The sequence below is a fragment of the Diadema setosum genome, chromosome 13, assembly GCF_964275005.1.
Source record: "Diadema setosum chromosome 13, eeDiaSeto1, whole genome shotgun sequence".
Classification (NCBI taxonomy): Eukaryota; Metazoa; Echinodermata; class Echinoidea; order Diadematoida; family Diadematidae; genus Diadema; species Diadema setosum.
The window spans coordinates 5,628,193-5,644,053 of record NC_092697.1 but is presented as its reverse complement, the minus strand read 5'-3'; the positions used below and the strand labels follow the sequence as shown (position 1 = coordinate 5,644,053).

Below are 15,861 nucleotides of genomic sequence, written 5' to 3'. Positions count from 1 at the left end.
TTAATCCGAACATTATAGATACGTTCTCATTATTTTCAAACGATCATCAATAGTTTTACTGTTGTTATTGGTGATATTTTTTCTTTTCAGGATGTGACTGGAATCCCTGCTGGCGAAGACCAAACATACCGGAGCGATTTCATGAAGAAGAAGAAGAAGAAGACGAAGAAGAAGAAGAAGAAGAGTTTATGCTGAGTGTGGAATACATTTATTTTAGATAATCATAGAATCTGTTGAGAAAACGTGAATTGCTGTGTCTATTCGTGTATAATGTACACTGTCGGTTTTCTGTTTCTCGACTGTCATTCATTATACAATAATGTTCGATTCTTTTTCATTTAAGTTTATCTTTATATTTCTCGATGAAAAATACATACAGCTTGGACGCACAATAGAATATCACTTTAAGAACTCGGCGGTCCATTTATAAACATCATCAATGATGTACAAAACAATTCCAATATTGTATGATTATTATTGTTTGTGTTCTATCATCTTTTCTTCTCTCTCCCTCTCTCTCTCTCTCTGCTTTCTTTCTATCTCGTTCTCTCTCGTGTATATCATATGTAATATGATGGCAAAAAAAAAATACAATGACAAATGACCCCATATGAACATAAAAGATCTCCTGGCCCGACCAACTGGTCACCACTAAATATATATATATATATATATATATATATATATATATATATATATATATATGTATATATATATATATATATATATATGAAGAGTTTGTTTGCAAAAACCGATAAGTCCATTTGTGAAGATTTTGAAGTACAGTCTCGGTCATAAAGTACAAAATAATACCTTTTAAATGACGTATTGGTCCCTACATATAAAGGTATATTTTTGAAGTTATGCTCAAAAGAAGCAAATATTTTCTTATTTATCTTTATTTTTCCTGACCTTTAATCGCAAATATCTCCATTTGGCAAATATGGACTTATCGGTTTTTGCGAACAAACTCTTCATATATATATATATATATATATATATATATATATATATAATGTGTGTGTGTGTGTGGCATATATATACAAATATACAGATGTATGTTTGTGTGTGTATGCGTGTGTGTGTTAGTGTACTTAAGTATGTGTGTAATAGTGATATGATGCTTGTTATGTGTACCGAACATTTCTGTTGTTCTTGGGGCTTATAATCGGGACCAATGAATACAGGGAATGTACTAATTATTTGTGTATACATGTATGTTTTTGTGTATATGTTTATACATCTATATAATAGATGTACTGAATATCTTTTGTCTAAATCTGTTTTCATTTCTCTTGAAAGGTCACCTGTTGCTTTCAAACAAAGAAGTACAGCAATGCAAAAAAGAGCTGAAGGCGTACTACCGGATGACACGACGAAAGGTCAGAGTGGATCCACTAAACTTTATGGAACTTGCTGAATTGGACGATATTTATACCAATTTAAGTATAACAGACCAAAGCAACACAAGTACGACAGAAATACCATACAGCCATATTTTGAAAAGAGATGGAAATCTTTCACAGCGCATTCTGATCCAGGGAGAAGGAGGTGTTGGGAAAACAACACTTTGCACTAAGATTGCCTGGGACTGGTGCCAAGGACTGATTCTTGAGGATCTAGACATGGTGTTCCTAATTCCTCTTCGAGATGTCACGAACAAAAAAAGTATTGGTGGTATTGTCAAAACATACCTCTCTCATTCAAATGCAGCAACACATGAAATGATAGATCACTATATTTCAGCTAATCCAAGTAGAGTTCTCATTATATTTGACGGTTTCGACGAGTTTGACGAACAGCTAAGAAAAAAGAGCACCTGCGAGGTCATTCGCATTCTACGAACGGAGCAATATAAATCTTGCAAAGTAATTGTGACGACGCGGACATGGAGAACAAATGAATTCATGATGGACACGATCCTTGCCAACGCTTACACTTTTCTTAGTGTCGAAGGATTTAACAAGGAGAATGTATCAACTTATATTAGGAGGTACTTTCATATCAAAGAGAAGGACAATCTTGCAGAAAATATGATCAGTTTTGTGGAGGAAAACGATGTCATCCGGTCGAACATGGCCCCATTTCCTATCTACTGTGCGATGCTTTGCCTCATGTGGAAAGACTCCAGTAAAGTGAGACGAAAAGAAATGCAAAAGTTGCAAACTTTCTCCCAAATTTTTGGAGCAATGGTCTCTTTTCTGAAAGAACACTACGCATCAAATGTTTGTGAAAATCTACGAAATCAGAACACTGTTGAACATTTAAGGGAAGCTGGTAGGGCAATCCGTGGAATAAGTGAGATAGCGCTAGACGGTTTGTTTGACAGGAATTTTTCATTTCCTGAAGAACAATTCAGAGGATGTCATGATGCCATGGAAACATGCTGCAGGGTGGGTGTTTTGACAACAGAAAGAGATGCCATCACAAGGGAGCGTCGGCGCGATGTCAACATTTCATCCTCGGTTGCGTCAACTGTTTCTTTTCCCCACAAACTGTTTCAAGAATACGTTGCAGGTGTATATATTGAGTACTTATTCACCAGGGATCGCGCCAAGTACGACGAGGTAAAAAACAAACTTCTTAGTCGACATGAGAAGTTCCGCTACGTACTATACTTCGCCTCAGCCTTAGGGAAAGAACTCGGTCAGGATATCATCAAGGACCTGGTGAAGTGTTCTGACCAGCGTGATTTATGCGTTGACGTTGCGTTTGAATGTCACACTGAGGAGGCAACAATGGCTGTTGGAAAGCGGTGGGCTTATTATGACCTAGCCGACCGTTCACCAGCACACACGGTGTCAGGAGTGGTTTTCATGGTGCGCTACAACCAAGTGGTGAGTGACATAGCTTGAATATTCATTTGAAATATTTCAGGAAATATTGTGTATAGAACGACAATAAGATTCCGTGCATGTGTGTGCATCTTTCCCAGTTTGAAATTGATTGCATCACCCTCAAGGGCCTGCTGTACTCAAAATTGGTTGTCACACCTGACCAAGTCCTATTAATAGGATAAATTTAAATCGTTCTGAAAATCTTGTAAAAGTGTAATATTGACTTAAGTATAATATTGTTAATAAAATAATTGTCTTCCTCGCATGATGTTGTACAGTGTCTTAGTGTGTGAGTTATATCTTAACCACCATGTCACTTCTTTCATGTATTGCTATTAAACAGAACGTTTGATGGTATATTGTTTAACACGTCTTCCTTGTACTTTTAAGAAAAAAATAGTTATGAGTAAAGCAATGTGTTCTTAGGGCAGAATAATTTCACCCCACGGAGACAATAGTGCAGTTAATGCACCCTCGAGTAAAATCAGACGGATTTGCGACAGGTACAGTTGTCAAACTGCCCCTAGTAATCATTCAATTTTGGTTATACTAAAGACGTTGTGTATCCAAGGAAGACGTCATACTGGGTTTCGTGTTAACGTATACATGTGGGACATACACTTATTTAGGTCATATAACATGAGTATTGTTGAAGTCATATTTATGGCCTGTCTGTTCTTTCTCATACGATATCAAAATGATAATGAATTCTTACCTTCTCGAGTTGTGATTAGTGAAATTACGATATGAATAGAACGTGTATCAAATGATCCTCTTCGCTCTGAGTTTCTAACCTCCAGTCAACTGCGAGTACTTTATCAACGTTGTTCTTCTATGGCTAATTACTTACAATCAATGTTCGTTTTATCAGCAATCACTAGATTTGTTTAACATGGAGTGCGGAAGAACTGTGTCACAGGATTTGGCGGAGGGTATGTGTTCGAGCAATGTACTGCGTAAAGTAGTGATATCAGACTCATATTTTCATGAGAAATTCTACGAGATCCTCCGGGAAGAGGCTTTGAACTGTCAGGTAAGAACTTTTTACTGTAGTTCTAAAACACGTATGGTGTACTTTTGCACAGACTATACAGATGGAATGTTACTAGGGTATTTCAAAGAGGCAATGTATTGAATGATAAAACACTAAACAATGAAACAGTGTTTCTTTGCTTCTTTATATCATACAGAGGCAAGAAAACGTTTTCACTACTATACTACTTAAATGTTAAATATGATAAGAAGTATACAAAAGAATCTACAGTCAAAACAATGACTACAAGAAAAGCTTCTCAAACGTAGAATGAAAGTAATATCTGAAAAATATGTAAGGTATGTATGGCCTACACTATCTTAGGTGTTTTGAAATACTTGTTGTGTCCATCATCACTGTGAAATGAAAGCCTGAGAAAAAGAAATTAATCCACTTGAACTTAACGCAATTCATACAATCATGGTCTCTTCATCTGACCTGATCATCTTAGATATCTAATGTCCAATCATAACTCATTGGAAAAGTAAATATTATGGAGGAAAAATAATAATAAAAACATAATTTCGAGCATAACAATGGCGAAAGTCATCTGTAGAAAGGATCTATAAGCGGGTACCCGGCCGTGCTACAGAGCAATACGTTCTGACTAGCCGTATAGACCGATTTGTCATTCGGCTCGTATACTACGATTACACATTCTTGAGAAAACAAACGGGACTACCCCCATCCCTAATTGCTGCATATTCCAAGCGGACAGATCACAACCCCGTGTTTGCACCCAAAAACACATATTAGTGTATACCTTGGAGGTGAAAAGATCTATGAGAATCTATGAGACACAAACCTCCCGACTTGGAGGTGTACATTTCACCAATTGACACACGCAAATCCTTGAAGAACACCAACCTAATAACGGTTGCACGTGACAATAGTCATTCAGAAATGTTGTGGTTCACCCCCTCTCCCCGAGTTTCTAAAGCCCACCAAAGATGGCATTATGGTAACGTGTATAAAACAAAAGCAACGTCTAAAACTTGGAATTTTAGTCAATTTGCAGTGTGCATGTGAAAGCTTGAGAGGAGGGCTCAACGTGAAGGGTGTCATTTCTGGGGTGCTAATAGAAATGTCGGATTTTGAGATACAAACGGAATTAAAGAAACAGAATGTATCGCAATGAGCGAATCATGCGTAATCGTAAGAAACAGGATCAAAGATAGAAGAAAAGTGTGACAAAGCAACACCCACCCTGACGCGCAGTGTCATTCTAGCATTCGAAAAGGCAGAATTACCAGAGGAAGTGACCCGTCGTTTTCAAAAATTTTCCGTGAAGCAGTACATTCCCCCCGTGGTCAGATGCTTTCATTGTCAGAGATTCGGCCACACCATTAAAAACTGCCGAGCTAAACAAAGATGCGTCAGATGTGGGGAGATGCATACATTCGACCAGTGTCAACAGAAAGACGACCCAAAATGTGTGAATTGCGGCGGAAAACATTCCGCGGCATACAATGGTTGTAAAAATGGCTAAAAAGGCTCAGGAAATTCAGAAAATCAAAGTAGTCAATAACTTTCCCTACGCCCAAGCTGCCCGACAGTGGCAGGAAAAATAAAAAAAGACGCAAATTCCACACAAGCAACCAAATCAAGGTAAGGATAGTACAACACAAGCAGTCACAAAGAAGAACGGGCTAAACAAATCGCCAAGAGCACCTATTAATCCCAACCAGAATAACCAGGATGGTGTAACTGAACAAACCCATGGTACTGGTATTCAACAGGCAAAGAATACAACCATCCTCAAACAACCTGAGCAAGAAGCCCAGTACGAAAGAACAAAGAACGAACCAATTTGCACTCAAATGTTTTCATGTCAGCATCCAACGAAGCTATTGGTTTTACATGATTCACGTGATTCAGACTTTTATCAAAGCTAAATTGAAATCAAAATTGCGCGCCATAATAACAACCATAGCTCAACAATCCTTACCATGTCTCTAAAGTCACATTGTGTGATAAAAAGTTCATTCATCTTCCTTGCAGTGGAATGTACAGCGAATGCACTCACATGGGGGAGATTCAATATAATATTTTAGGTATGAATGTCATGAAATAGTCCACGTCATATGTGTACAAGAAACATTGTTTGCCCATAACTGGTCTTTCCAAATTCCCAACTACACACATGTCTTGTGAAGGAGGTGTGGCTTTTTTATATACATAACTCATTATATTTTTATTATTATTTTGACGGATGAAAATGATGTAGAAATGCAGACGATTAAGCTCTATATGGAAAATTCAGAAATCTCGATTATGAATTAATATAACCCACGTAAAAAGATCAGTATGGAAGCCATAAATGCATTAATGACGTATGTAACAAACCCCCCAAGAATGTGATCAATGTTGGAGACTTTACCTCCATCAACACTTTATGGGGCAGTGTTAAAACAGATACCAATGGGAGAATAATTGAAGAGTTTTCGTTAAATACAGATTTAGTTGTTTTAAGTGACGAATCGGGTACTAGAAGGGGCCTGTCCTCAGGAAAAATGTCATGTTTGGATTTGACTATAATGTCAGCTGAAATGGCTACCAAATGCATCTGGGAAGTCATACCAGTTGAACACAGGAGTGACCATGTAAATGCGGTTGGTACAAAGCTATTTTTAGGAAGTACACTGAAATTCCCCACTGAACAAAGAATGGAGTGGAAAGGAAATGGTCAACGAAAAAGATAAGTTGGGACATTTTTCAGAAAAAGTGTGAGGAACAATTAAATGAAAGGTGTTTTGGAAGTTTTGAAATGGCCATATCAGACCTGCATAGTAAATTCATGCCATGTTTGACACAAATCTTAGAAGACGTGAGTCCATTCAAATCAAAAGGCAAAAGCAAACCAGTTCCGTGGTGGACAAAAGAGTGCCCCACAATCATAAAAGAGCGTAACCGAATCAGAAATAAGTTACCCTCTCTTAAAGGGATAGTACAGTACAGAACTGGGCTTTTAACTTTTTGCAAGATACCAAGAAAACACTTATTATATAGTACAGAGCATCAGTTTAAGAGGAATTCAAAGTTTATTTGATGAAAATCGGGTTTGGAATAACTGAAACATCCAAATACAAAGTAAAACAAAGCGATCGTAATAAAGTGTGGGTCCCACACTTTATTAGAATCGCTCTTTCTTGGATATCTCAGCCATTCCAAAACCAATTGTCATCAAATAAACGTTGAATTCCTCATAGAATTACATGCTCTTTCATATTTTATAAGAGGTTTCTCATTATCTCACCAAAAAATGTTAGAAACCTGAAATTATGTCTCAACCAGAACTGTACGATCCCTTTAACAATAAACTATGAAACTGCTAAAACATTATCATTTGAAAATGTCCGAATCTCAGAACTACTATAAGACGAGCAAAAATAAATCACTGGCAATCTTTTCAGCTCAGTCTTAATCGTTTCACGTCAGTATCTCAAATCTGGAAAACTGTAAAAAAAAAAAAAAAAAAACAAAAACAAAACACCTCAACGGAACCCCTTCCACGGGTATACCAAGCATCCCAACTCTAAATGTGAATGGTTTCCCATTGTGGGAGATAGGAAGAAAGCAGATTACTTGGGAGAATATCATAGGTCATGTGGACAGGAAGAAACATCTGATGGCATAAACGCAGCGTATGAAAAAGTCAGATATTCCGAAAATATTCCAACGTTGGCCGTCCTAAATGAATCATTTCATATAACAGAGTTAGACATGTATCTAATATCCAGGAAAAATCTACCCCAGACGGAAGAAAAGTGAAAGATTAGAAGTAGAGCCTACATACTGCATGAGGAAAAAATAGCGGTTCCACAAAAGAATGCTTTCAACTGGTAAAATGTAGCGTTCTTTCCCTGTTCATTCCCGAGCCCTCAGACTGTGTATAATTATGCACCTGCATGTGCGCGCGGCTTCTAGTTTCTACTGTACCCCTCCCCTTGCCATCGTGGATCTTTGTCTTTATTTGTTTGTTGTTTGCTGGTTTTTTTTTTTTTTTTTCGTCAAGATGATTTTCCCACGCAGTCACGAACTTTGATACTCTTTAGCCAAAGCGCTTTGGACTTATATCCCCCTCGTGTCTTACGAAATGACAGAAAATACTGATTTCGTAACGAAATAGGCCACGCGACACTTGACGCCCCATATGCGTTTTTTTGTTTGTTTGTTTGTTTTTTTTTTTTTAGACGGCAGATTGGGGCATGGCGCGTATTAAACCTATGGGAAACACGTTAGGTTAGGGTTTAGGGTTAGGGTTAGGGTTAGGGTTAGGGTTAGGGTTTGAGGGTTAGGGTTAGGGTTAGGGTTAGGATTAGGGTCCCCAATCTGTGCCGTCTAAAAAAACATGCGCCCCATAAATAGGTGGGGTGGAGAAATGAGTTGCTGGCTTGGCGGAGGTCTGTGCTCTCCGAGTGCTTTTTAGACATCCATGTTCTCGCTTTGTCATGTTTGACTCGTTCTTTTTTTCTTTTCTTTTCTTTTTTGTTGCAGATCGAATACCTTTGGTTGCAATTTAGCAGCCGCGATATTGATTTCCTTATTCAGTCCATGATGGGAGGAAACTTGGCTCAGTGGGTGTGTGCTATGCCACACCTTTCAACGTTCATTCTATCCTGTCACTACTTGCCCGATAGTTTCATCTTGACAGCCGCTGACTCACCATCATCATGCCAGGTACGTTGTCTTTGACTATTGGTAAGTATCTTTTTAGTGTTCGGCGCGAATAAGAAAGAACCTAGTAGTATGACTTTATTTATTGGGCTCTGATTCCTTTGCACATGAATCTCATTCTGTTTTATATTGGTTAAACAATGTCTGTTACTCTTGTAGTCATCATCATTGCGACAGCATAAATTGTGACATTTAAGGTATGAATGAAAACAAAAGTATGGACACTTTTCGTGCAATGGAAAATGCATTGAAATGTTAAAAAAAAATGATCAGTTCCGGCAAATATGAACTTTGTCTGGATGGGCTTTACACAGTCTTCACTGGTTGTGATATCTCATTCCTTGCAGGGAGGGTATCATTCATATTGTTACGGTTTTTGATGACAGTATTACAAATTAATGCCAACGTATTGTGAGTTAGGTTATATCGGCCAACGAGTCTGTTATCATGGTTATGTAATGCTTTTGAATGTAACGGTCTTGGTCTCGCTTTCCCTTCCCCCATTGCCCATTATTCTATTTACTCTGTTATCGCAAGTCCTTCTCTCCCTTCCAAATCCCTTCGATTTTCCCGACTGTCGCTTTTGTTATCTTCTCCTTCGGGACCACTGTCCTTGCTCCACTGGCCTGGCCTGACCATGTCCTCAACTTGACCTTAGCGAATTAGGTCAAGGACTGAGTTCTTAGGTCCAGCCTTGTGGCCATACAGTTATCTGTACTCTCTTGGGGCTTGGTCGCGTGCCGCCCAGGCCAGGCCCAGGGAATGTTAAACGGCTGAAGGATATACACTGTAGATATCGGCTCCTTGTAGAGATCTAACATTGAGAGTTGGGAGAGAGATTCTGCCAAGATTCGGCCCAGAGATTCTGTTCTGAGCTGTAACACTGCGAGTTGGGATTAGACAAAAAACTTGCTGTCATGTACGGAAGATATATTGTGTCCCCTCTACTTACTAGCCGTTCTCTCACCTGAGTGTCCGACTGAACTGTATGCTGTGTTTGGTGCCATGCTTTGCAATACATCTATGCACTAACTGATAACGAAGGTTCCCTACGTGGTCTGCATTCGCATCAGAAGCGGGGAAATACCTTTTGTTACAATATCATGTTTAAATATAATGGCCCTGTCACACCTTTCCAGGCAAGCGACGCGGGCTTGTCGCGAGTAAGGATTTTATAGCACGCAGGAGAATTTTGTGCGGGCAGACAAGAATGTTGGCGAGTGTCGCACTTGCATCTTACTATAGCCACGTGCGTGTGTTCCGTGTGACCTGCGTGAGAGCTTCGAACCCGATCCGTTTTCAGTTACGAGTGACAAACGTGGACCGCGAAGTACTTACGTGAGAGTTGCCTGCGAGGTGCTGCTGCTAAGGGTCACCTACAGGTTTCCTGCGTGTACCTCTGCCAGCGAACCCACGCGACTCACGCGGAACAAGTTGTGAGCATGCTCAAGGTCTTGTCACACCGTGTCTGGGGGAGCCTTGAGGATTGACTGGCGGGGAAAAATTTTGCTACCCTTGGCCCGCACCTGACAATTCCTAGCATGTAGGCCTATCTTGCCCGTAGTTGCCCGGAGGGGCGTACGCAAGTCCGATTTATCCGCAGTCAAGATTTGAGAGTGATCAAAACTTTTTCCGGGTGAGTCGCGGGGATTGCCCGCAGAGGTCCACGCAGAACACCAGTAGGAGGCACGTAGCTGCTGCAAATGACAGGCAGTTGACCCGCTTGAAGTACGCAGGTTGCCCGTGGATATACGCCTACGTGCCGGAAGCGCGTGTCATCTGCGGGTACTCTATGAGCATGTATATGGGTGTTTTACTGACAATGAACGGTGTCGCGATATTGCCAATGCCCGTGTATATCGCTCAGTTCTGCGGGCGTGTAGCGAGCTATACGAGCAAATTGCGTGCATGCTGAGGATCAGTTACTGCCTTTCTGCTGGTTAGTAGAGAGTCGGCTACGGCCAAGATATGAATTTCTTCAGAGGGATTCCTTCACCGAGTTGTCAGCCTTCACTCGCTACGCATGCGCCTGACACGCAGATCACAAGAAATATACGTAAGTAGAACGAAAGTAGCACGGGTCCGGCAGGTAAGACGCATGCAAATCTCGCCCAAAATTGTCATGCGTGCTGGAAAATCCCAATACGCAACAAGCCCGCGTAGCTTGCCGGAAAGGTGTGACAGGGCCTCAACTTGGCTGCGGGCAAATAGGACTTACGTGCCCAACTCCTAGCAACTACGGGCGAGATACGTGCTATGAATATTGTCATGTGCGAGTCATCTGCGGGGACCTTCGGGTAGCAGAAATTGTTCTCGGCAAGACGCAAGCAAGGCTTGTCCGGAAAGGTTTGACAAGGCCTATATAAACCTGCCAAATTCGTTTTAGGGAGATGCTCGGGACCATGATAATCGATATAACGAAATCTTGGATGGCAAAACAAAGCGCGTTATGTGTACTGCGGCTGCGGCATAGTAAGTCCCACATTTTCAATGAAATGGAAAGTATGTGACCCTGCACCACAAAACAAACAAAAAGTCGCCAGACATAAATTTTTAACTAAGACCATATTCTGAAAGAGCAGACTTTAAGCTTTAAAATGATGTATAACTCAAATCAAATGGACTCTCCTAACCTATCTAAACATTTGGAAAGAAAGCACAAACTCAGGAAAAGCGTGAACTGAGAAAAGCGGCTCTGAAGTACAGTGTCTCTTCCAGCGCTTAATCTTTGCCAAACCGTGCTGGGTGTGCGATGAATGGGACAAAAAACAGGAAGTTAACCACCCAGGTAACAACAATGAAGGGATTATCAGATAAAACTGAAAATAAGCATTCCTCATTAACACATTCCGTCCATAATCAATGCCAACTTCCAAAGCAGTAGCACTATCCTTTCAAAAGTTATTAGAGTTGAAAGTGAAGAGTCTGTACAAGGTTTTTCAGAAATGAAAAAGGGACCCTAAAGACACACCTAATCACACTATTCTACCAAAAATGTTCAAGATAAACTGCTAAAAACACACACTGTAGACAGAGACACGTAACGTAACATGAAGGCTACGAGTACGCCGAGTCATACATCAACAATAATAATTGAGAAAGCAATGTGACACCTTTACCTAGTATCTGTTAAACGGCTTATTCTCTCCAGGTTTTACAATGTTTCATGCTGCTGTCATTGACAAGATAGAGAATGACAGGTCACCTTTACTATCAGCAATTATGTCGAATAGCCGGGCTTCATTAGAATTCAATTATTCATTTCTATGACTGCGTTGTGTGTCTTTTTTTTTCGGTTACTGAAGATATTTCTTATTTTACACTGGAAAGTGGCAACTGCTTAATTTTTGCCATGTGTTTTACGGGAAGAGCGTATCAAAAACGTAATCAGAAAAGGGATGAAAGAAAACGGGTTGGCCTCGGCCTCAAAGTTTGTGACTGATTTCTTTTTCGTCCTTCAACAGATCCGCGAAATTACCATATATTCTCCCACGGAAGAGGAGGAATTCGTCTCAAAGTCAGCAGCAGCAAAAGTCGTCTCGGAGTCAGTAGCAGAGAATTTGGCTGAATTTCTGTGTCGTCTGCCCCATCTTGCACGTGCCTATCTCACTGAGCTTAACCTGCCAGAGATATTCTTCAGGACAATTGCCTCACAGTCTTCACGCTGTAAAGTAAAAATCAGTCATTGTCATTTTTGTTTTTTGATCAACACAGTCTTATTTAAGAGGGGTGGTGGTGGGGGGGGGGGGGTTACGGTCTTTGCGAAGGCAGTGATTCCGAATTACGTCAATCCGAATAGATGTAATCTTATCGTATACTTTCCCAATTTTAATGTCAGATATATTGATATTTGAAATAAGAAATGGAAAAACAATCAAAATATTTCAAGTATTAATTGGCATCATAATCGCGTGTAATCAGAGTCCATCCCGACACCCGACAATCTATAGGAGTTTTGTTAAAATAAAATTATCAAACTGAGAACTTTTTCCATCGGGCCTAGTGGATGAGTCATTCCATAATTAGCAAGAACGCCTGATTCAATTCATATTCCGTATGCTGCCATTAAATAATTCCGTTTAGAGGAAATCAAAATCGATATGTATTGATATATAATAATATGTATCTTTTTTCATTTTGTTCATCATGCTACAGGTGGAGTGCATCATCGTCGATGGCAAACCATTAAGCGAGTTGCTGACTGACTATCAAGGAGGCGCAGAGGTATGTAATATTGTGTTTTCATCTCATCAATATTAAGACGCATGCTATAGTCATTAAGTATTGTAACACATTGGCCCGAATTAACGAAGGTGGTACAATTGAAACCATGGTTTAAACCATGGACAAAGACCGTAGTTTTGTATGGGGCGCCAAGTGTCGCATAATAATATGTAAGGATAAGCTAGCATAACCTAAATCAATGGGAAAGCTGGTGGAAACAATAAAAAAGGAATTGAAATCAAATATTCCATTAAAGCTGTACATATTCGAAACATGTATTCCTTTCTTAGCAGCACCTTTTACATATATAAATGAGCAATTTACCTGCATTTTCAAAGCCTTATATACTTTCCGCAGCAAGGAGTTTGCATTATATCATATTAAGATAACAATATACTTTTTCTTTTCTTTTCTTACACTAGTATACGTTTTGAAGACATCGCCACTTTCGTTTCACACGATCTACTGTGCAATACTCTCACGATCAGGGCCCACCCTCTTTCGTTCACAACTTTACAGGTTTTTACATTATCTGTCTGCCATATTACACGAAGACAGTAACTAGACTTGGCCGGACGGGTGGCTTTTTATGCACCTTTGACACGTTTGAGATTTTCATGTCAGGGCACACCAGCTGTAGAGGCAACTTTGAAAAAAAAAAGTTTCAACCTCAGCACATTAAGCATACAACCATGACATTTTGGAAGGAGGATTACGAATTATTGCAAATCGCTACCAAACACACCCTCAAGTTTTACTCGGCATTGGAGAATAGTTTGATAATTAATCCTTATGATTAGCACGTTCCCTAAATAATTCTGACAGTATAATCAGTCGCATACTTTCCATTTGGTAAGGATGATATAGGAAAATATATGAATAATTACAATGACTTTCATGAATACCGTAATGGTCATTGGTGAAGAGAACGAAGAAGGATATAAAATATGATGAAACAAATGAAGAAAGGAGTGAAGGTACATCGAAGATGTGCTTCCTACTTTCCTATGAGAAAATAATAAAACGAAAAAAAAACCTCTCTCAAACCTTCATGCCTTTTCAAGGTAATATTGGTAACTTTTGAGATGAAAAAAGATATATATATAAAAAATCGGTATAGTCTTATTTGAGTGTGAGATATGTATTGAATTCCAACATTAGCTAGTATTTTCTTACATTAAAGTGGAGGAGATTTAAACATTGTGAATTGCAATAGAGGGGGACAATAAAGCATCTTTATCATCAAAGATCATGATGCATGATGATTGTTTGACGTATGTTATTGGAAAACGTTGGTATCGACGTCCGCTTGCACGTTGTCGCTTTAAACCATTTACTTTTCGCGACGCTACTTGGACAATGTGTAAATTAAGGTAGCCTTCTAGATTTGGTTATACTCTCAGATTTGAGCAAAACTTAAGGGTGCTAAATTCAGCTTCAGATGTTGTAGGCAGTATACGTACGCCGCGAAGATTGGGTATTAAATGCAACACCGCATATCTCGCTAAAATCTGCAGTGCAAAAGGTGCACAGCCAAAAGACTGGCCGAAACAAGATAATTGTCTGTTGAGAATAAAAAGGGCATTAAGTTGTCTTGAACACTATGGGTTTAGTGACAACTTAACGCCCTTATCATTCTCATCTCGTAAGACACTGTCATATATTGTCATTACGTTCCCCAGAAGAGAATTTACAAGTCATATATAATTTTTAGACAAGACTTAGTCATTTCTTTCAATCTCTCCTCACTCTCCAATAGACACCAAGTGATGGCAGCGGTTCAGAAGGCGAGAGCAGCTCAACAGACGAGAGCAGCCACCAAACAGGCCAAAACTCTGGGCAAGAAAACTTGCAAGCTCCGCACAAATCTTAGAAAAACAGCTGTGGAAGTATTTTATTATTAGAGGAGTTGGTTCATCTGGAGGACCATTAGAAGAACTGAAGAAAGCAGGTAGGGTAGGAAGATGATGAGAACATGCACGAGAAGGAAAAGGCAGTATAAGAAAGATATTGAAGCAAAGAAAAGCAAGAAAGGACATGAAGGAGTACGAACGGAGGAAGGGATCTGTGGTAAGACATGGACAGTTCATTCTTGTAAGGAAACCACCTTCTGGACGACCTTATAACAGATCTTAATAGAGAGCCTCAATGAGCTGAAACAGTAACAAAAGAAATCTGGTGGCTCTATCGATTTGGCGGGGGCATGCATGAGTATACTGAAGAAAGTTTGAAAACAAAAACACGCAGAAAACGCAAACATACTTAAATAATACGAAAGGGACCATCTTGAGACACTGCTCCAACGTTCGGACCGGTGACAGTATGCCACGTGGCTAAAAGATTTACCTTGTTGACGACTCTTGTGACAGTTGTGTATACATTTTTATTTCACGTGTTTCCTTCGCTTACTGTTGCTTTTCGTGTGAAGTAAAATACTATGTTCTCAAAGATTATGTATTTTACTCAAACACAATGATTTATCGGTTTCTAAGGACCAAAATTGGGAAAAAAATAATGAGCAAGAATGTAAATAAGGACATGGCATCTCTATTGCATGAATATACTAAAAGAAAGAAAAGGAAGGAAAAGTACTCAGACACAACACTCGTACTTCATTAAAAGGCAAAATACCTAATAGTTACATTGTGAAGAAGCAATGTGTGTGAATGAAAACGTGTTTTCGTCTTTGGAATTTCGTTGACAAAGATGATACATCCTGTTTCTATGTATCCCGCTTGGCACAAAAGAATAGGAATAATCATTTATGTCTCATTATTTCTACTCCAGTCATTTCCGACTCCAGTCAACGATGTGGAATATTGTCTCTTTAAATTTTACTCGATAAAATACTTTTTTTGAAACATTTTAGTTGTCACAGTTGTCATTTTAATTGATTATGTATTAAAATCGTATAAAGTATGTTTAGGAAATATATCATCAATTTCTGTGCAAAAATAGGATATTACATCGACGGTTTAGGAGAAAATCAGTGCTGCTTTTAAACCATCTTCCGGAGATATATATTGTGCTTTAAAGTGCCCAGCAAGCACAAAACTCTTTCAGAATATTCTTAAAACGTTTTCCGTAGGT

General features: G+C 39.3%; 1 protein-coding gene across 1 annotated transcript; it reads left to right on the top strand.

Moving 5' to 3' along the window:
- Positions 1 to 2,724: 2,724 nt before the first annotated feature.
- Positions 2,725 to 15,464, top strand: LOC140237246 (uncharacterized). Its single transcript, XM_072317189.1, has 6 exons — positions 2,725 to 2,837; positions 3,709 to 3,870; positions 8,368 to 8,550; positions 12,012 to 12,218; positions 12,703 to 12,771; positions 14,531 to 15,464. The coding sequence occupies exons 1-6, from the start codon at positions 2,739 to 2,741 to the stop codon at positions 14,642 to 14,644; spliced, it is 834 nt and encodes a 277-aa protein (XP_072173290.1). The 5' UTR covers positions 2,725 to 2,738; the 3' UTR covers positions 14,645 to 15,464.
- The last annotated feature ends 397 nt before the right edge of the window (positions 15,465 to 15,861 follow it).

Bases quoted from the DNA above. Each gene is read 5' to 3' on its own strand.
- LOC140237246 (XM_072317189.1), top strand. From the start codon at position 2,739: ATGGCTGTTGGAAAGCGGTGGGCTTATTATGACCTAGCCGACCGTTCA. The intron at 8,551-12,011 runs GTACGTTGTCTT...GTCCTTCAACAG, and splicing joins ACTCACCATCATCATGCCAG to ATCCGCGAAATTACCATATA. The intron at 12,219-12,702 runs GTAAAAATCAGT...ATCATGCTACAG, and splicing joins CACAGTCTTCACGCTGTAAA to GTGGAGTGCATCATCGTCGA.